General features: G+C 40.1%; 2 protein-coding genes across 2 annotated transcripts; both read left to right on the top strand.

Moving 5' to 3' along the window:
* The first annotated feature begins 866 nt into the window (after positions 1-866).
* On the top strand, positions 867-13,884 carry LOC132991940 (MOB kinase activator 1B). The gene is made up of 6 exons (XM_061060951.1): positions 867-1,165; positions 4,422-4,588; positions 6,227-6,320; positions 7,619-7,752; positions 11,389-11,552; positions 11,876-13,884. Exons 1-6 carry the CDS (start codon positions 1,152-1,154, stop codon positions 11,951-11,953), a joined length of 651 nt encoding a protein of 216 aa, XP_060916934.1. The 5' UTR covers positions 867-1,151; the 3' UTR covers positions 11,954-13,884.
* Positions 13,885-15,005: 1,121 nt separating this feature from the next.
* On the top strand, positions 15,006-21,683 carry dck (deoxycytidine kinase). The gene is made up of 7 exons (XM_061061661.1): positions 15,006-15,225; positions 15,496-15,611; positions 18,056-18,249; positions 19,296-19,443; positions 19,534-19,649; positions 19,874-19,973; positions 21,455-21,683. The coding sequence occupies exons 1-7, from the start codon at positions 15,123-15,125 to the stop codon at positions 21,479-21,481; spliced, it is 804 nt and encodes a 267-aa protein (XP_060917644.1). The 5' UTR covers positions 15,006-15,122; the 3' UTR covers positions 21,482-21,683.
* The last annotated feature ends 80 nt before the right edge of the window (positions 21,684-21,763 follow it).

Below are 21,763 nucleotides of genomic sequence, written 5' to 3'. Positions count from 1 at the left end.
GACAAGATAAAGTGGCAAGTGATGATTAAAGTGACTTGGTATTATAAATAGCAGCAAATAATGTAAACATCAGAGAAGAGAGGCAGTGTTGTACCACAGTAATGCAGAGTGCAGTTATATAATATAATGTAGTATAATATAATATAATATAGTGCAATATGAACAATATAGTGTAATATAATGAAATGTTATATAATATAGACTAGTATAATAATATAATAAAAATATATAGAATGTACAGTATATATGTATATATATAGATGCTAAAGAATAATAATAATAATAATAATACAATAATACAATGATAATAATGAAGCAATACAATAATACAATGATAATAATGAAGCATTTATGTGTATTATTGTGTATATGTATAATCTTTGGAGTGGACATTTTGATTTGTATCTTACTTTTGTAATCTATTTCTGCTGGCTTAATATCCAAATGTAACTATACAGCTGGAAAAAGGAAAATAAATATATAAATATATTTTCCATATTGTACTGTTGTTGATGAGAAAAATTAATAAAAACTAAGTAAAAAAAATACAATAATAGAAAATTAAATAATTATAATAATTACAGGATCAAAATGGATTTTTAGCAATAAACTAACTCACAGTCATGTTTTGAGCTCTGAGATTTATTCAAACTGATTGAAAAGGACGATTACTGTATATGTGACCTTTAAAGGTAATATATGAACTGTAGTGTACACTCCAACACAGTAGGTGGCGGTAATACACCTGCAAGGTGAGTGCCAGGTGCCAACCACCATAAAGCGGAAAAAAAAAAGAAAATGTGTGTTCTTTCTTTCACCGCTAGATGGCGCCAGGCGACAGAAAGGGCTTCGGATCCGCTTTGGACGTCAGATGAAGAAGTAAGCACTACATACAGTACGCTGCTGCCTCTCAGCGTACAGAGCAGCGTTCAGTGGACCAGTCTACCTTTAAAATCCACATTTTTTATCTTATCTTTACGTCTATTTATTTCCTCTACTATCGTTATTATTAGATTTGTTTTCTCCCGGAAGTTCTTTAACCGGAAGCGAAGAAGAAACAGGATTTAAATCATCTGCCTTCACTTTGATTCTTCGCTCATTTTTTTATTTTTATCAAGAGTTATTTTTTATTTTCAGCGTCCTGAGGAAACATGAGCTTCCTTTTGTAAGTTATTATTGTCCTTATGTTGTTTTTACATTCAGTGTTTTACTCTAAAAAAAACATAATAGTGACTCGCCTTTTCATGGCTAGCTAAGCGGCTAGCTGTAGCATAACACGGGCTGCGACTACTTCCTGAACTCACCTCTGAATCTACAATCTGATCAGCGCTGCTTTTTTCACCATTATTGTGTAAAAACAGCGTCTGAGCCGATTGTAGATGATAAATCACTTAAACCTGGATGTGAAATGGATTTGACATTTAAATTATTCGCGACATTAATGTGATATAATAGGTAAGTTATCTGAGAGGTGTTAAACAGCGGACCCGGCTATTTCCTGGTTGATGGGAGCTAATCCTCCCCCCGGTGTGACAGAAGACAAGTTTATTTATGTCGCACATTTCAGCAACAAAGTGCTTCACCACAAGGCATCAAAAGCATCACAACAAAGGGCAGAAACACATATTAAAAGATTTAAATAATCATAAAGAACAATAAAAATAAACAACTCAAACAGAAACTGAAATATAAAAAGAGGGAGATGAAAAATAACATGAGAAGTTAAGTGTAAATCAAACCTGCAGTTTTATGAACTGAACACACCTGTGAGTCTCTAACCTGGACTTACAGGTCTGTCTGAAATATGCATTTATTAATTAATGTAAAATATATTGAAAACTGTGAAAACAAGTCTCTGATTGTGCAGAAATATCCTCCCAGCTTTTCTTCTTCTGAACACAATAATAAACAGGAAGAAGCCTAAGATGTTGTCTTAGATCAGGGGGGGGCAACTGGCGGCCCGGGGGCCACATGCGGCCCTCGTCAACCCTCAATGTGGCCCCCAGGTCAATTTTTATATATCAAAACATGACAAAATCTGCCATGAATTCACGAAAAGCAGAAATATGTGCATAATAATAATTGATCTCTGGTATATGTTGAGTTAAATTTGAGACAAAATTGACTGTTATCGTTTTTTGTATTCTACAATTTGGCCCCCTGGCGGTGAGAATTAAATGAATGTGGCCCTTGCTGTGACTAAAGTTGCCCGTCCCTGGACTAGATGAATGTTTATTTGCAACACAGTAGAAAAATTACATGATGAGAAACAGATTCATTTTAAGAGGTCGCCAGAGTTATTCTACAATTCACTTAGCAGACGCTTTTATCCAAAGCGACGTACATCAGAGAGTAAGAACAACACAAGCAAGGATCTAGAAAAAAGGGAACAATGTCAGTAAGAGCAAACGATCAGCTTTGAGTCTGATTGGACACACAGGTGCTGACAGGAAGTGACCAGAGGCAAAGCACAACATTGAGAGCAGTTCTTGAGAGCTCTAATCAGTATAGAAACCATCTTATAAGTCGTCGTTATCAAACAAAAACCATCGTCATTACCATCATCATCATCAATAATATGGAGACCATCATCATTAAGTTAGTAGGTATTCATGAAAGAGCTGGGTCTTTAGCTTTTTCTTAAAGGTGCAGAGGGACTCTGCAGATCACATGGAGTTTAGAAGTTCATGTTCAGTTATTTAAAGTCAAAGTGGAGTCACAACACCAGACAAAGAAGGTTGGGAACCAAACCCAACATTTTCTTGTATTTTCTGACAATGTTAAAAGCTTAAATGTTTCATGAAATGATTATCAGAAGATAAAGATAAATAGCCAATGACTAGACCTACACCCAGCCCTCCTCTCTTAAAGTTCTTGATTTATGACCAGTCCGTTTTCTGGGCATCTCCAACATACTTAAACTTTGCATTTCAGTTTTCCAGCAGTAGCATCTTAAGCCTCCTCTTAATGTTTACCATCGTGTCTTTCAGGCTCGAGGATGCTGATTCATGTGATTAGCCACAGCTGACGCTTTAATGGTTTAATGCTAAGTTGATTAGAAGCTAGAGGAGAGGTTATGGAGAACATTTTACTGTAAGACCTCGGGTGTTAAACTCTGTTCTGCTACAAAATCTAAAAATATCTCCTGCCCTGTAAGGTGCTCAAAATGTTAAATACTTTTTGTTACCACCACATGTTTTTAAAACGATAGAGCCGATTAATGATCAACAGTATTAAAAAAGTACTGAAGATTTAAGCAACTAAAAATCAGACTCGGCTTTCAAACACTACTTTATATTTTAAATTAAATCACTAATCTGTGGCACACTGAAAACTACTTTACTCTTACTTTATTGTAACAGGTTCACCCAGCATCCACACAGGTGTGTTAAATACAAATGGTTAGTTTTCGTTATGACCCAGAATGATATTAATCGTGATGATTGGTCATGTGATGTTACGCTGGGCGATCCTGAGGAAGCTGCAGGCGAAAAACATGTTGTTTGCTCACAATAAAGTTACAGTAAAGTCATTTTCAGAGTGCAAGGGATTATTGATTTATTTTTCATTGTAAGTTCCTGCAACCGAGTGGCGCCTGAGAGCGTAGGTTGGCTGTGCATGGGGAACCCAGTTTGTCATTTACTACTTTATATTGCGTTTGAGAGCTTACGTAATGACCACATTTCTCCCCAGTATTAATAAAGGATCTCTGATTCTGATTCTGATTCTGAGAACTACATCCATGTCATAAGACATGGAGTGCGTAGGAGAGAAATCAATAAATCAAAAATATCTACCAAAACGTTGCCAAAGTGTTTGTACAATTTGGAAAGCGTGCAGGAGTTTTCATGCAATTCTTTGACCTTTGACAAACAGGAAATGATCTAACATTGGATGCCTATCTTCTATTTATTGTAGTGGTATCGAAAAAGGAAGTTTACAGTTCTGGTAACATGAGATTTCCACTATCAAATCAAATCAATCTAGTAATGTTGGATTTTAATATGTGAATTTGGTTTTGTGTTATGTAAATCTTCTGATTTGAAAAGAGGACTGATTAGAGCAGCATGTCGTGATGATGCTTCTCTGAAATTCCTGTTTAATGGGGCGGTGTGGGATTGTGTACAGCACCTCTCCAAATGGCCTCATTAAAGACACAGAGAGACCCAGTGTTCTGGTCCTTCACTGTGATTCTTCCAAACTCCATCAGCTCAACAAGAGCTCAACTCTTTTGTCAGCTTGTCTTTTAAAAAAAAAAAAAAAAAAAAAAAAAAAGAGAGAGAAAAGATTCTGTCCTGTTTCTAGGAAAAACTCTGAGTTACAAGAACGGGGAACGCAGGATTTGTCACCATCACATCTGACTGATCTTCCTTATTTGTCAACTTGTCTGTTCTTCCTCTTTTTTGAAATATGACTCACAGTGGAAACCGTTCAGCCCGGACGTTCAAGCCCAAGAAGAATATCCCGGAGGGTTCTCATCAGTACGAGTTGTTGAAACATGCCGAGGCTACGCTGGGGAGTGGAAACCTGCGCATGGCTGTCATGTTGCCTGAGGGCGAAGACTTGAATGAATGGGTTGCTGTCAACAGTAAGCTCCAATTTTACCTCCCCCCACCCTTACTACTACACACCCTTCTAGGTTTAGATTCCTGGTAGGCTAACCTCACCTTAACAAGCCTTTTAATGCAAAGAATCGGTCACATTTAGTCTTTCATATTTGCTTTCTCCTCAGCTGTCCTCAGATCTCAAATTGCCCACATGTCAAAAATCAGCCGAGGTAGAACATCAGGGTGTAAGGTATTGGCATCCCCTCTAAAGGCTGTGTCCATTCATGCTGGGAAAACCCCTGTGAATGTTAAATAGACCTTATTGTCTGTGCTGCTGGAGCCTTGTTTGCCTTCCTCTGAATGTAGACAAATGGCCGGTCAGTAAAAGAGTAATGTCCTCTCAAGTCAGAGTGTCCTTCAGGGGTTGGGATGTGCAGTGACTCGGCATATTCACAACTGAACAAAGCTTTAGTTTTAAAACCTTTTATGAGTTTTGGTAAGGATTTGATTTGAAATTAGTTATTTCCCCCTTTGGTTTTTAACTCTCATGCTGCACTTTGAGTCTGATAAAGTGAATCAGAGTTGATTTTGATGGATTATATTACATAGTTGTTCTTTTTTATACATTTTAAAAAGTCTTTCAAACACCAGACACTTAAAGAATAGTGGCTTTATGTGTCTAGTGTTTTTCCACAGTGTTTACAGATAATGTTTACTCAGCAAGTTCACACATGTTTAAGCTTTTTGGAGTGTGCTGGAGAGATAACTTCACCCCCTCGTTGCCGTGGTGATCCTTCTATTTCTATTCATGAAAAGTGTTGTAGAAACAGATGGATGTTTCAGCTTGCACAATAAAGGGAAGTTAGAATGACCTTGTCTTATTACATAACTCATGGCCTTTGTTCTAGTCGAGCTGTCCTTTCTATTGTTGTGCATTTTTGATCGTGATGGTTAGTGACAGTAACGGCGCTTATGACATGCAGCAGGGGTCTTTTGCCAGAACCCAGTGGGGAAGGTTACATGTAGAGGGTAGACTGATACTGGTTCGCTTTCTTTTAAATGAATAATTCTCGTGATCCAGCTGGTTTCTCCTGAGCATCTCTTGATCTTTTGTCGGTGTTTTTCCTCAAATGGACTCCTGCACAAGAAGAGAGAATCACTCTCATGATTCCCCCGCCAGCCTCGATGTCATCTTTTGTTATTGTTTTGATTAAGAGCCCCCTGGTGGCAAAATGTACAAATTGCATGTTGAAGATCAGAAGTTGTTTTTTGTTTTCAGTGCATGTGTGAAAGCATAGTTGGAACTAAAAATCATGGTATCTTGTGTTTTAAAAAGGGTACCTTCAACATCTAACTTAATCGACTTTATCTTCACAAACGTTTGGACTTTGTAAACCTGACCAAACACTAAAAGGGATGTGTTTTCTTCTCTGCGACATCAGCAAATGAAACACCCACAATAACTCTGCCCACGCTTTAAATGGATCTGTCAAACACATGGAAGCAAAACTTGGCTGTTCGCCCTTTCAAAATGAGTGATAACTCAATTTGCAGATAACTGGAGTGTGTCCTGGTCTGCTGCTAGGAAACTTGATGCCAGCTATTTCCGTTGGCACAGATGGTATTTTCTCTCATCTACTCTTCCTTTGAATATGTTGTTTTGTTTTCTTTTTCTCCAGCTGTGGATTTCTTCAACCAGATCAACATGCTGTATGGCACCATCACAGATTTCTGCACAGAGGAGAGCTGTCCAGTCATGTCTGCTGGTCCCAAGTAAGTTTATCACAGTCACACTTGGTCCCCCCTGCTGCTGGGCTCATTAGCTTCTCAGTGGATGCTTTACTTGAAATTATCGCTTAAGGAAAACAGAGCTCATGAGATTTAGATTGAAAGTAATCAGCATTGAAAAGAGAATTCCGGTATTTGTAACAATTAGCCCTATTTTTTAGATATTTGGAGTCTACATGAACAAAAGGATTGCTTCAGCTGGCCGCTGCCAAACAGGCTGTGTGTGCTGCAACTTAATCTACTCTTGGCAAATGCACCCGATCAAAGTACGTCCACTAGAAGTGGCTGTTTTGCCCACCAATGGGCTCTGATTGTTAATAAAACTGTATGCCAGAATTACAGTGAGGGCGTTAAAGTACAGTTTTAACCATAAACGGCTGATTTCATAGCCACCAGATTCCACATTTGGGATGTTTTGGATCATAGATAACCAGTTTAAACACCAAAGTCACACGACAATACAACCCCAACAAGTTTTTTCAGCAGTTTGAAGAACTCACACATCCTCTGGGGTAAAATGACCCCAATGTTTTTTCTGATCAATGGAGACTGGTGGCTGTAAAGAGAGCGTTTCTGGTGAAAAAAAATGGCAACACTCTTAGAGTAATCAAAGCCTCTCGGCGGCAACAACAAGAACTTTTAGTGGACGTTCTGTAACTGGGCACCTTTGCCTGCAGGATTTAGTTGAACCCATCCAGTGCTTTACTTTAACAGCCTCCAAACCACCAAATGTGGGAGGATTTCAGCAGTGATGTGCAACACAATCACTCCCATGAGCACATCCTGCACACATTGTTTGCTCAATGGTCCATTCTCAAAGGCTATTGCCTCCAATTGCATGCTAGGGACCGAAGTCACTGTACTTCCTGTGGTGAACATGGCGGTGACGTGAAAGGGGAGGAGCTAAAAGCACATAAATGGTGGAACGATTTCACCATTGACGAGAGAAAACCTGACGATGAAACTGAAAAGGAAGAGGAGACAAAGAAAAGACAAGACTGTTCAATCAAAAGTGGAAGTCAAGTTGGGATTTGGTTGTGCACAGCGGTCATTTTAGCATGCTTAGTCAACGTTAATCATGTAAAACATTATTTCCCAACTACAGAATTGTGGCTAGTGAAAATGCTGAGTGGCTTGTAATTTCTGGGAAGCCCCTAGCCACAGTGGCAAAAAAGTGAATGCCAAGCCCATGTATGGCGGTCTGCTGGAGAAATCCCCAAACTTTTGTACCTATAAACGGATTCAACCATCTAGAATCTAATGTTTATTTGTTCTGCCTGTAGATACGAGTACCATTGGGCCGATGGGACCAACATCAAGAAGCCCATCAAATGCTCTGCACCCAAGTATATTGATTACCTCATGACCTGGGTGCAGGACCAGCTGGATGACGAGACCCTTTTCCCTTCCAAGATCGGTAGGTGCTGTGTCCGTTATATCAAACCCAATCAGTCACTTTCTCTCTCTCTCTCTCTCTCTCTTTTTTAATGTGTCACTCTGAGGTTTCTATCAGTGCTCTAAAGACGATGACATTTCACATTTCTTCTACATGTGCAATGAAAAGTTGTGTGTGTGTTACTACGAAGAATAAAAACACTGAAGTGAAACTACCATGCAAAACTGATCAAATGTAAATCAACTTGTGGACATTCTCCTTTGTGATTTTGATCACATTTCTGAGCGTGAAATGTGAAGGGAAGTTTGTGTGTCATGTGGAAAAATAAACAGGCGTATTATTAGCGACGCCTTCGGGGGAGATCATCCGACCTATCAGCAGCAAAGCACATGAAAATAATGCGTCTTCGTCGATTTGCATAACCAGTTGTAACATATTCTACAAACACTTCCAGATGATGGTATCATGAATTTACTTTGGTTAACAATGCACAGGCTCATTAAAAGGGAGTTTGCATTTGCATACATGCCAGCAGAGAGCTCAACCTCCCAACCAGCTGAGGCCTGTGCTGTCACAAGTTGAACTCTTATAGAGCTGGAAGGCAGCCAGCTCAAATACTTGTCTTGTTTGTGCCTCAGTACATCTCCATGGAGGGAGCTAATGAATGAAGATGCTCCTCTGCGAAGATCTTTTTTGGGGCCTTTTTGCCTCTATTGGATGGGAGAGAAGAAGAGAGACAGTAAAATGTTTGGAGAAGTGAGTGGGGGGTGACAGGCAGCAAAGTGCTGAGGTCAGATTGGAACCCACAGCTGCTGCTAAGAGGCCTATAGCCTCTGTACGTGGGGCGCTTAGCGTAACCGCTAGGCGCCCCAGGAGTGGTACATTTTCATGCAGCTGCTGAAACAAAACGTCTCATTTACTGCCATTAAAAATCAATCAAAAAACCTGCAGCGTGTCTTTTAATTGGGGATGTTCTTGGAAACTAATTTCAATGCCGATTAAACACAAATTAGAAGTTTTGACTGGTTGACTCGTCCGATTGTAACAGGAAACACTTCTACACAAAACGGCCAAACACAGTGGGTAAATTATGTCAAATTGGTTTGCTGAGTGTACCACCGTCCTTCGGTTCTCCTTGCATGTCCTCATACTTATGCTGAACGTGGTTCCGGTCGAGTGGTTATTTATACGTCTAACCGGACACAGTCTACATACAACAGTCTCCATTTTCTGGATCAAAATGCTGCCAAACTGCTCCTACGAGATCCCCTCCGTCCACTGTGCTGGTTTACATCCAGGCGGTAGAGCATTAATAAAAATATTAATAATAACTTTTTCTGTTGCCAACTAGTGAGGGTTACAACATTTAACCATTTAGTCCTTTAGCTAAATTTAGAACTATATATTTCAGAAATATCTTATCTTGAACTGTGCTGTAGCTTTCTGTGCTCTTTAGCAAGAAGCTGTTAACAAGGTTTCTGTGCCCCATTACGCCAGACTGTTCCCGACTGGGAGGCTGCTTGGAACCAATTATTTGCCCAGATTAGTTTGTTTTGTGAGTGGTATACGCGAGGCCCTGTGAGGTGGTGCGTTCCTCCTCCGGGCACGATAATCTTAATATAAACCAGCAGTATGTTTTGAGCCATTATTTTCATATCATGTAGTTTGTGCATGCTTGAGATTATAGAGAATATCTGTGAAGATTCTCCTTGTGTGTGTGTGTGTGTGATAAATTGTGTAGGATTTAAAAACTGTTCAGGCTTTACTGTGCACTGAGTCACTGGATAACTGCTCCTCATATCTGGAGAGTGGAGAGAGAGCAGCAGTTCTGTTGGAACAACTTCACACCTTTCTAACTACAGATGAAAACAGCGTTACCATGGAGTTGTTCCCTGCCACAGTCCAGACTGTTTGCACTTCCCTGAAATCGTGCCGTGGCCTGCCTGTTAAGATATTTTGAAATCCAGAGAACGTGCTGGAGCTGCTGCTGCCTTCAGTTGCTTTAAGAGTTTTTGGGCTTGTTGGGATGAACAGGGGAAATGGAGAGAGAGAAGGGGAAAAGTCATGCACAGCTTGTTGGATACATTTTTTTGGCTGCTTCTTTTAATTTCAGTTGGTCATTCTTCAAAGTCAACGCCAAATGATTTTTCAAAAGGAATCACTGTCAGGAAACTGATCAAACTTGGAGATAAAATCATTTTGTTCATATTACTTTATGTCGCCATCATCTTAATGGTTTAGTGTCAGGCCATCATCACTCTCTGTCTGTACCATGGACTGTATAAAACATGGACGTAGTAACAGTGACATCACCCATTGGTTTTTGAAAAGGCGTTGTGAATCACAACAATGGTGTTTGCAATATTGGAAATGCTCTCGCCAACTAACCCCTGGCTAATTTAAAAACAGGCTAAGAGTTGGAGATGAGTCGGATCTGAAGCCTCCTGGCAAACTGCTACAACTCGCCAACCTGTCAGTCAAATCAGCCACGCCCCTAATTATGCAAAACTCAATATAACCTCCTAATGCACAAAGAAATTAGCAAAAGAGACCAAAACTGAGTTTGACCCTGTAAACATGTTTATTTCTGCTGTAAAAATAGCCTTTTTAATATGAGTTCTGATCGGGATTTACACATTTTTGGAGCCAGCCTCAAGTGGACAAATGAGGAACTGCAGTTTTTTTGCTCTTCTGCATTGTCTTTATTATTTCTGCTGTAAAAATTGACTTTTAATAGGTTTAATTTTGGGCGTTTTATGCCTTTATTTTTTAAAGATATGCCAGTGGATAGTCAGATATTAGGAGAGGGATTGTAAGCAATGACATGCAGGAAAAGAGCCACAGGTCAGATTCCAACTCTGCCCGCTTTGAGGACTTTAATCTTCCTGCACTGACCACTGACACCGGTTCCCCTCAAAATTGGACATGTTAAGCGCTCTGATGGGGACTGACTTACTTACTTGATCAATTGCACTTCTGCATTGCTTTTATGTTTTTTAAGGCCAATGACATGAACTTTGTCCACAGCCAGAAGGTGTGCTCTCTTGAGCGTCAAACTGGAAACTGGGAAGGTCGTAAACATGATGGGAACTCTCTCAGGAGTTGGAAGCTAACGAACAGTCAACGGCTGCTCTCACTGTGTCCTGCTGAGTGCAGAGCGATAGTTACAACTTTGTTTTCTTCCGTTGTGCACCTGGCATGGCAGCAGTCACACCTCCCTTTTATTATTGAAAGTTCAAAGATTTTGAAGCTGACTGCTAGCTTGTAATGCTAACCAAGCAGCTAACCAGAAACATGATCACTTGGTGTATAAACTTTTCTGTGAAATGTGATTATTACACTTATTGTGGCAAGTTTGTTTTCTTTTTTTGCTCCTTTTCTTGTTTGTGTTTTCAGGATTAGAATTAATCTAAACAGCATGCTTGTACTTTTGTAATTGGTAACCCTGAAAGAAATCCATTCTTTGAAAAAACTACTCTGACACCTTCCAGCGTTTGAAAGCTATCTTTCTGCGGTCTGAAACTTTTACCAACCGCCTTGTCTTTTTGCGAGACGATCACCTTGACCTCTGAGAGTATGATCACCTGTGCATCTTTTACTCTTGTAATGTTTTTTTTTATTAACTGGCTTTTGTTTTCTTGCACTCTTGTTTCCAAGGCGTCCCCTTCAAGCGAAACTTCATGTCTGTGGCAAAGACGATCCTGAAGCGCCTCTTCAGGGTCTACGCTCACATCTACCACCAGCACTTTGACTCTGTCATGCAGCTGCAGGAGGAGGCTCACCTGAACACGTCCTTCAAACACTTTATCTTTTTCGTTCAGGTAAAGAATCTCCGACACTTACAGGATCCTTTTAGGTACAGGCGATGTCAGTAGGTTAGGAATCAAACTTTCAGTGTTGGTGCCTGAGAAGAGAAATTATAAATCAGAGGAGAAACATTTTTTTGCAACTTGAGATAGAAATTCATATTTAAAAAAAAAAAAAAATGTCACTGAATGTCCTGGATGTGTAATGAGGGGGACGGAATAATCCCCTCTCTGTTCCACATTCAGTAACCGAGGTGCAGGAGTTTTGTGCATGTGTGAAATCACCCACAAAGTGCGTAATCAGATTTTTACTCTGTTTCCTTTTTCCTCTTTTTCAGGAGTTCAACCTCATTGACAGGAAAGAGCTCGTCCCGCTTCAGGAGCTGATTGAAAAACTGACAACCAAGGACAGATAAACAGCGATGTAACCCTTAATTTTATTGGTCTTCTAGTTTTTTGCACAGATGCCCCAACCCACCCCCCCTCCCCTCCCCCCCTCACCCTGGCTGTACGTATGCAGTATATACTATATTTCCATTTGGGGAAATGTTTTTAACAAGGCCAGGAAGAAGGAGAGGGGTCTTGATAGGTTTAAGGCACCAGGACTAATGCAATCAGGGATTACACTCGTAATGGATCCACAGATGAAACCTAACAGAGAGAGAATAGTTTTTAGCTTTATGGACAGATCCTCAGTATTCACTCACGGCTTACCTTTGGGATAATATAGACAAAATGATCTTTAGTTTTCTATCCTACCACACAGATATTCTTCTTCTCTCTTGGATTTCTGGACGCTTTTTTTCCTGCTCTCCTTCGATGTCGCTGTGGCGAGAATGGAAGCCAGCCTTTTTAGCTCGTTTCACAGCGTTTAGCTCGTTATTTTTCACCATTAACCGATATCAAAGAAGCTGGGACGCCCGTCTGCTAGCCGCGATCGCCCTCACCTTTTAAACACAGAATAATCCTAAGTGCCTAGCATGGCTCGTAAACGCCCTATATCAACAGTGAGAACTGTGCGAACATAAAGGCCATACACACCGCATCAAGAAAACATTCAGTTTTACATCCCGCCTCCTCCCCCTTTTTTTTTTTGTTTTTTTTAGTTTGTGGATGTTCTGCCCAATTTTCTATTTGTACTGTAACAAAACCTTCTTAACAAACCTTATTAAGATCGTCTCTCGATGAAGTGTCGTGTGCAGATTATGATCAATGAATGTGTCGGACATAGAAGCGAGGCGAGAGGATTAGTCACATCGCTAGCAGCAGGGACGTTAAAATTGAGTTTTCTAGCGACGAGTTTTCCTCCAAAATTTTTTTGAGTAGAGACGTTTTTAAAGGAGGAGTCTTCAAGGGATCTAAAAACCTTAAAATGTACATAAATGTCTGCCATGTGTGTTTTAAAAAAACAAACAAAAAAAACAAGCATTTTGAATTGGAGTCTGCTGCATCCCTTTGCTTATCTCACAAAGCCATAAAGCACTTTGAACAATTTGTCTTTCCTGACCTCTTTCTCGCCTTTGAATGTTTTATTCTGCGTAGGCCGTGCTTTGTGAGAAGTCGTGACTGATCATCGGTTTTCGTTCCCTTCCCGTCGCAATTCCCCCCCCCCCCCCCCCAAAAAAAAAATGAATGTCGAGTTGCTTAACCTCCGCTGCGATTGGCTACCACCTTTTTTTGTACGACGTGAGCAGATGCATGGCCCCGCCCCCTCCCCCTCCCCCCCGATCTCAAAGTGTAGTTTACTATGCAATGATTGACACTAAAAAAAAAAGTTTACCCGTCGGCTCATACTTTAATATTCTTTTTTGGTGTGTGATAGAAATATAAAAAAAAAATGCTTCTCTTTCACGATTGGTGAACGTTTTGTACATCATCTTATCTGAAATCTGTCCGAGCGGTGTCAAACTTGAATGCACACATGTAAATACTAAAAAGGGTTGAGAGGAATTTCCAGCGCGCATGGAGTGGTAGCTTTTTTCGGTTTAAAGAATGCATCAAGTCTTTTTCGAGGCTGCTTCCCCCCCCCCCCTTATTTGAGATATGAAAAATATAGTTTGTTTTAACTGTTGAGTACTCCCCCCCCCCCTTCTTCCTTAGCTAACTATTATGAATGTTACTGCTCACCAGATATCTGAAAGTGTAATAAATAAATGGGTCATCCTGAAAGCGTCTTATCGTCATGAAATGCCCGTAACATAGCCTTTTTTGCCTCCAGGTTTTTTCCTCCTCTGCTGTAAGAATTGATGAAATGTTTGTAAATAATGGCTTGGTAGGGGGTTTTCAATGCTACTGAATTGATTTATGCTGTTTACAAGGCAAATAAAGGTGGTCTTGACTCTTTGAATGAAGTGTGTCTTTATTATGGAGCCTGAACTCTGTACGGCTAACGGTGATTTTTCTTCAGTTATTCCAGGTACTAATGTTGTTCAAATGGACAATAATGTTTGAAAATGAATTATTCTCCGTTGAATAAAGCCCCATTTCCATCCGGTGGTCCGGTTCAGTACACATTTATTTGTGTTTCCACCGTCAAAAGTTGGGAAGGGTACCAAAATAACCGATCCGTACCGTCCTGCTTTTTTGGTTCCCTTCTGTTGGGGTGCCGAGCGTAGCGATCCGACCCTGTAGGTTGCAGCTAGACGCACTGCAGTCCGATCGTTGATCGTCAAATTCACTGTTGATTAAGTACAAACACAAAATGCACCATGTTTAAATATCTGGTGGATTTGGAGAGAGTGATTTCAAGGCTTTTTTTTGCAACTCTTGTCATGGACGACCTCTGAGATTCAGCCTGGCTCTAATGTTTGCTTGAAAGGTCACTTAATAAATCCTTCAGGAGCTTCTTGGTGTGCAGATCTTGTTCTGCTTTTCTTACCTTTTCATGGTTTTTGGACCCTGATGAACGCCACGAGCCGAAACTCGTCGGTCTAAATTGTTAATTAAGTTGATCTTCTTACAAGTGTTGCTGGAGCGTTCTGACCTCTTCTAAGCCTTTCACTCTTCATGCACCTTGTCAGCTGGTGAAGTTTGTGCCAGAAAATCCTCTTTTTCTCCATGGTTTTTGGATCCAGCGGGACATTTGGTCATTACAGTTGCTCCAAAATATACAACATAGCAGTAGAAATATAGTAATAAAAATATGAATCGAATAGAATAGGAATGTAAGATTTCAACAGGTACAAGAAATATTTATCAGATGGGATATAAACACACATCAAGATTATTGCACTTTGTTATCATGGACATATTATTCATTATTATTATTATATTGCAGTTTTATAAATAATGAGTTATGGTGGAGGTTTTTACAATATATTTTTCCCTCTTTATTAAAAGAAACAACATGCAAACAGTCCTAAATCCATGCAATGGGGATGTTGTTCATGGGAGGGCTGCAGGCTTGCAGCTGCTTCCGGGGGGCGGAGTCACAGCTGTGCAAAACCGCGGCTTCCTGACGCCGGTTACCGCCAAACTTTAAAAAACAACAGACAGGGCGCCTTCAGCATCCACACAGCTGCAGCTCTCACTTTAATCAAGAAGGAAGAACTTTTTTTATTCACTAGAAAGAAGAAAAAAAAAAACATGTCTCCTATTCCGAAGAGAGCCTGCCCCGACTCAGTGGACGAGTCCATGAACGACTCGATGGAGAAGAGGATAAAGAGGATATCTGTGGAGGGAAATATCGGTGAGTGCATTGAATACATAGAAAACTATCAACTTAACACTCAAACTAACACTTTAACAATGTGGTATATGTGGAGATAAAACGGTGATAACTCTTTGTTTATCGGCTCTTTAACTTCATTACTTTGCCGCCAAGCGCCTTTTTGTGCTCTCCTTCCATCTACTAAACTAATAGCAAACACAGTCAGAAGTTAATGCCCTTGCAAAGTGTTTTTCCAGGTGACGTTATTGATGTCTATAGCTGTGTCAATTGTCAATCCTTTGTGTTTAGCGGCCGGCAAATCCACCTTTGTGCGCCTTCTGGAGCAGCAGAGCCCGGACTGGGAGGTGGTACCAGAGCCGATCGCAAGGTGGTGCAATGTCCAAACAAAAGGAAGTGACTTTGAGGTATAAAACACACTTTGCTACTACTTGTGCATTCAAAGATAATGCTCCTCAGTTGATGCAGGAAGCTTAAATTCACGTATGGCGCGGAGGCTTGCAGAAAACAGTGCAGAGAGAGAGCGAGGGAGAGAGAGAGAGAGAGAGAGGGAGAGAGAGAGGGAGAGAGAGAGAGAGAGAGAGATTCCGTTCTGCTTCTTAGCTTGCAAAACCATAAATGAAGGATGGATTTCATTCTGCATGAGGAACATGATCCGCTGGTTTTAACATGCTCTGCACATGTTAGGATAACTAGGAGGGTCTTCATCTGTATTTAGAGTGCAGCTGCCATCTGTCTATATATCTGAACCCACACACACACACACACACACACACACACACACACACACACACACACACACACACACACACACACACACACACACACACACACACACACACACACACACACACACCCAGAGAGCAACAGATGGTCTCACACCCGGACAGATGAACATGCCATCATCGTGGAGAAAAAAAAAAATCTCCAATCCAAACCTCCCACACACAACTGCAGCCTCGCCCTCGACCTCGGCCTCACCCTTGGCTCAGTGGTTTGACATGTACCGTCTTTAATCAGTCAGCAGGATATTCAGGTGCCTGTCTGCGTTTATTAATGTCGCCTCAGGAAAGTGTAGTCGGTCCTGTTCATGACGACCATGAATCAGACTTGGTGTCCCTCGTATTGCAGAAAATTCCACCTTCAATCCCTGAATTAAATAATATGTTAGATTTTTCTCTCATCAGAGCAGTACAGAAACCTCAGCATCGTTTTTCAGCTTTTCCTAAGCCTCACAACCCCTCCTACACCAAAAACAAATATCTATTCAGTGAGGACTTCTTTCACAAAATGCATGCCTGCTGTTTGACACACAGTAAACTCTCAAAACAAGGCAAGCGCTTAAAACTATTAATCACAACCAGGGTGTTAGCTAACAGTACAGAACAGAATGTAGGTCCCATACAACATACTTCACAAAACAACACTTCTTATTTTCTTAACACATGAAGAATCTTCCGGCTGCGCCCCCTGAAATGTGTAAATCTTGTGTTTTACTTCTCGTGATGAAAGATTCAACAGAAAACAAAAAAAAAGTTACTTGGTCTTTTTTTGATTCTCTGATTATTTTATTTTTTTAAGTTTTCAAAATCCAAAACAAAAAACGCCAATTAGAATTTTCATTTTTAGACACTTCAAATCCATTATTACCCCTTTTACCTTTTCTGAAGATTATTTCCTTTTTAATATAGCTGTACTGCCTCTGCCATGAATACTTTAACAACAAGAGGTACGCCCCAGTGGAACTACGATCCAATCATAATGAATCAATACATTTAAACAAAGAAGAATACAAAAAAAAAGAGTAAAGAGCAGGATTTATGTATTCATGCACTTCCTCTTATCACGCTCTTTTATATTCTTTCCACCGCTGTCGGACATTGTTCTGCTATCTTCTAGCTGTCAACTTGGGACCCTCGTTCATGTCATGATGAACACTGAGGAGTCGGGTGGTAGTGACACTGTGGAAGGGAAATCAGTTTAGGTCAGGGGTCGAGAAAATCAATCGATTTATGTAAAAAAAAAAAAAATCGATTGATTTAAAAAAATATTTAATAACTTTTTTTAAAATCAGTCACTCCCTGCTAAGTGCTAAAGCTAGCTCTTTCACTCAATACCAATGTTTGAAAATCAGTGTAGAATGTATAGTGTGTGTATGTTTGTCTTGTATGTCATTGTTTAGTTACTCTGCTGTGTTTTAAGTAGGAAAATAATTCTAAGATTTGTCCAACACTGTATTTATTGATTGCATAGATGATTGATTTGTAACTTTGCCTGTTGTTGTGTTTGTCATTTATTTCTATTTTTGTCTTTTTCTGTTCCGTCTTGGACTTTTTTTGTTTTTATAATTTAATTTGTGTGGATTTTAAACTCATGTTTGTGTGAGTGGACCTCCAGGAAGAGTAGTCTCTACTTCGGTAGTGGCTAATGGGGATCCAAATAAACAACAATAAACGCAGTAGAATGCCAAATGGAGCAGCAAGAAATCCAGCCAGCCTCACAGATGATTGATCACAAAGTTGTGCGTACTGTGAACACTGAGCTGCTGATTGTGTAGTACAGTGTAAAGTGACAGTACAGGCGTGTTATCAGTATGTGTGTATCAGTAACTGTTGAGGTATGTGCAGCCACGCCTGCTCTGCTGCAACAGTCAGTTAATGTACACATCATACAGTAGTTTGATGAAGCGCCCTCTACTGGTCATCAGCATCATTACAGACACCCTGACATAGTTCCCCTTCTTCGATGCATTTTGTACATTCCTCAGTAGATATTTAATAAATCCTCGTTTGAAAAGTGTCGCAGGGTTTTTAATATTCAGCCGTTCCCTTGTGTTGAATGGTTAAAACAGGAGCTGACCACGTCTCAGAGGAGCGGAGGGAACATCCTGCAGAAGATGTACGAGAAGCCCGAGAGGTGGGCGTACACCTTCCAGAGCTACGCCTGCATCAGCCGCGTCCGCGCCCAGATGCGATCGGCCAACGGGAAGCTCCGAGAGGCCGAGAATCCCGTGCAGTTCTTCGAGCGCTCCATCTACAGCGACAGGTATCCACTCTGCGTGCGTGTGTGTGTGTGTGTGTGTGTGTGTGTGTGTGTCGTGCTCAGGTGGTTTCTCTTTGAAAGGGAAACAAACAAAACACTTTTACAGCCAGTTATCAACAGGTAGCCGCTCTAAACTCCACTCTAAAGTACCGACCACTTTCTTCCTTTTGAACGCCCTCGGGGGAGCTGACCTGAAATACGACAGCAATAAAAATGGCTTCCTCATGTTGTGGCTAACTCTCCTCCAACAGATTATTTTAGTTGTTGTTTATCAGCTAGTTGTCAAAGTCTACATGACACTGGACGTCCATTACATTTTGGGTGTAGAGCACCTGAAGGAGAAAAGAAGAGATGCATCTGTTTGCCTGAATAAAAGTTGTATTTCATTTTTCTTTTCTTTTTTTTAGACCAGTAGGAATGTTAAGTTAAATCCTTGAAGTATAAATCTCTTCCTATTCTTTTTTTTAAATATATTTTAAGTGATTATTTATGTATCTATTCTTATATTGTTTTATTCGCTCTGATAACCTGCTGCTGTAACGCCTCAATGTCCCAGTTTAGGATCAATAAAGTAATTATTTTCTATTCTTTCAGGTTTTTTTTAATTGTTGTGTTGAAATGGCAAAAAAGCAGTTTTGAAGATATCAACATGCACTCTTCTAAGCTGTTAAAGAATTATAAATCCGTTAAGGAGTTGACAGATTGATCGGTAAAAAATGAATCAGTAGTTTCAGCCCGTCCACTGATGGATTCATGGACGCTCCAAGACTTAAAAATGGATTAAACTGATGTTTGAAGGCTGGAAATTAGCAAATTAAATTTTTCTCATTCATCATTTTGACATTTCATCAGTTCTTCAACTTTCTGAATGTCACCTTTTTATTTATTTCTTATATTTAAAACAAGTTTTAGATGGTTATAAAAGTCGGTTTTGCAAATATGTAGCATGCACTGAAAAAAATGCATCCACATTTATCATCTGTTCTTTTTTTATTTAAAGTATCTTGACACTCTTTTTTATCCCATGCCCTCCTGCTGTGTCCTCTCAGGTACATCTTTGCAGCAAACCTCTACGAGAGCGAGTGTCTGAGCGACACAGAGTGGTCCATCTATCAGGACTGGCACGGCTGGCTGCACAGCCAATTCGGCAAGAACATCGAGCTGGACGGTATCATCTACCTGAGAGCTTCACCTGAGGTACTCGCCCTCGATCTCCTCCACATGCAATCACATCTGAAAACATCTCTGCTGCAGTGCTTCAAATATGATTGTGTGTTTGTGTTGCAGAAATGTTTAGAGCGTCTGCACCTGAGAGGCAGAGAGGAGGAGCAGGACATTCCTCTGGAGTATCTGGAGAAGCTGCATTTTAAACACGAGAGCTGGCTGCAGCATAAGAGCATGACGTAGGTCCACACATGCACAAAAGAAATACAATAAAACACTTCATGACTGATGAGCAGCACAAAGTATATTCTGTTCTGTGCAGACAGTAAATGTTAAAGAATTACATGAGGCTGCAAATGTGTGTTTTTATTCTTCAGTGTTCTCCAGAATGATTTTAAAAGATGAAAGATTCACAACTCAGCGTGACACCCCCCCCCCCCCTTCTCTCTCTCTGTCCCCGCAGCACTGACTTTAAGTACCTCAATGACATCCCCATCCTGACCATAGATGTGAGTGAAGACTTTAAAGTGACCAACACAAAGAGCGCCGACATGATCGAGAAGGTGAGTCGCACTGAAAGACAAATAAAGAAGGAAAGCTTTACCGACTGTGCCTCATTCAAACGCTCCCGACGACATTATAAGGGGGGCTTTAACGGCCAACTTTTTATTATCATCCCACACAGTTCATTATATTTTTTTTATAGCATCACCTGCTGGATAAGTTGTGTATTTCCACTAGGGCCCGACCAATATGACATTTTTGGGGGCCGGATTGGGGAGAGAAAAAAAATCATATGCTGATATCTTTCTCTCTATTTTAATCTTTAGATATAAAGTTCCACATTTATTGTGTTGATCCCTCAGATGCAGTCATCAAACACTTGATGTTTGTTGTAATCCATATAGCGCCCTCTGCTGGTGAAAGAGAACTGCTCGTGTAATACAGTGATACTTAAATGCTTTTTGACTGGTAAATAATCGAGTAATATCTGCGATGAAATTAGCCGATACGATAGCAACTTCTCATGCTAATATCGGCCGATATCATCAGTTGGCTGATAAATCGGTCTGGCTCTACTTTCCATATCTTGCTTATCGATTCTTCTCAGTCCCCGCAGGATGTCGCCGGCTTCCTGTGATTGTTGACATGCCTGATTTTTTTGCCGCAGCTTTTTTAACAAAAACAATCAATGCAAGTTGCAATGTGTGTTTTTGTTTATGTTTAACACATTGGACATCAACTTTTTAGAAACTGGGACAAACAAAATCAACATGTGACTAAAATAGAGCCATCTATTGGCTGAGCAAACTGTTCCTCTTCTGATGTGAGGGGGGGGGGTCATGATACCAGATTTTTTAAAACTTGGATATGAATCTAGTAAAAATCAAATGATGGCAATACCTGCTGCCGTTACCATGGCAACAAATATTCAAAGTCACAGGAAGCTAGTGGGTAATTTCTCGTTCTTATATCTTAATTTAGCAGGATGCACACGGACTGATTTGCACAAATGCTCTCTCTCTCTCTCTTTGACTTTTTGATGTATTTGTGCGATTGCGACAGTCCTCTCTGTTTTCTGAGCTTTTGATTTAAGATATAACAGAAGATAGGTCGTTGTTGTTTGTAAAGCTTCTGTTCTTTTTAATACTCTCAATCCTTCAAATAACGGAGACTATCGATTTCAAACACATGGTGAAAAGTGTCTGACATCTGATATTTTTGCACAAGCTGAATAAGAGTTTAAAGGTCTACAAAGGTGTGAATAAAGTCTTAAACATGTGTTTTAAAAGAGGGGAGGGGTCAGCAGTGTTCTGATACTAACACACAGACAGATTTCACTGATGGAAATGAGGCCTGAAGAGCTGCTTCTGTTGCAGTTTCATGTTGACGGTAAACACAGGAAACCTTTTCGAGACATTTCCATCCCATTCAAAAACCATCAGTGAGAAACGGCCCCAGTCAAAAAACACAATGCTCTGCAGTCTGAAGAGCGAGATACTATCGATTCAGATTTAACGGTTTCACTCTTCTTCTCTTTCAGGTGAAGGAGTTCTTGAGCACGTTGTGATGGAAGAAGAGTCAGAGTATAAATAAGGACAAAAGTCAGAAGCTTGACATTTATTTGTTATCAAATCATTCAAAATGGTTTATCCTGTTGTATTTTAACCTTTTTATTGTTTTCTGAAATCTGTTGTATATTTATGAGTTGTGCAAATGAAAAAGTGTTGATTTGTAAATGAACAAATGACAATAAACTTGAACTTTTCATAGTTTTGGTTGTTTTTTATCCGCACCGTGGTGTTGACTGGGATCTGTAATTCTATAAACCGTTCCTTCTCAAACTGTGGTG

Source organism: Labrus mixtus, chromosome 17 (assembly GCF_963584025.1).
Source record: "Labrus mixtus chromosome 17, fLabMix1.1, whole genome shotgun sequence".
NCBI classification, from domain to species: Eukaryota; Metazoa; Chordata; class Actinopteri; order Labriformes; family Labridae; genus Labrus; species Labrus mixtus.
This window is presented reverse-complemented; position numbering and strand designations above follow the sequence as displayed.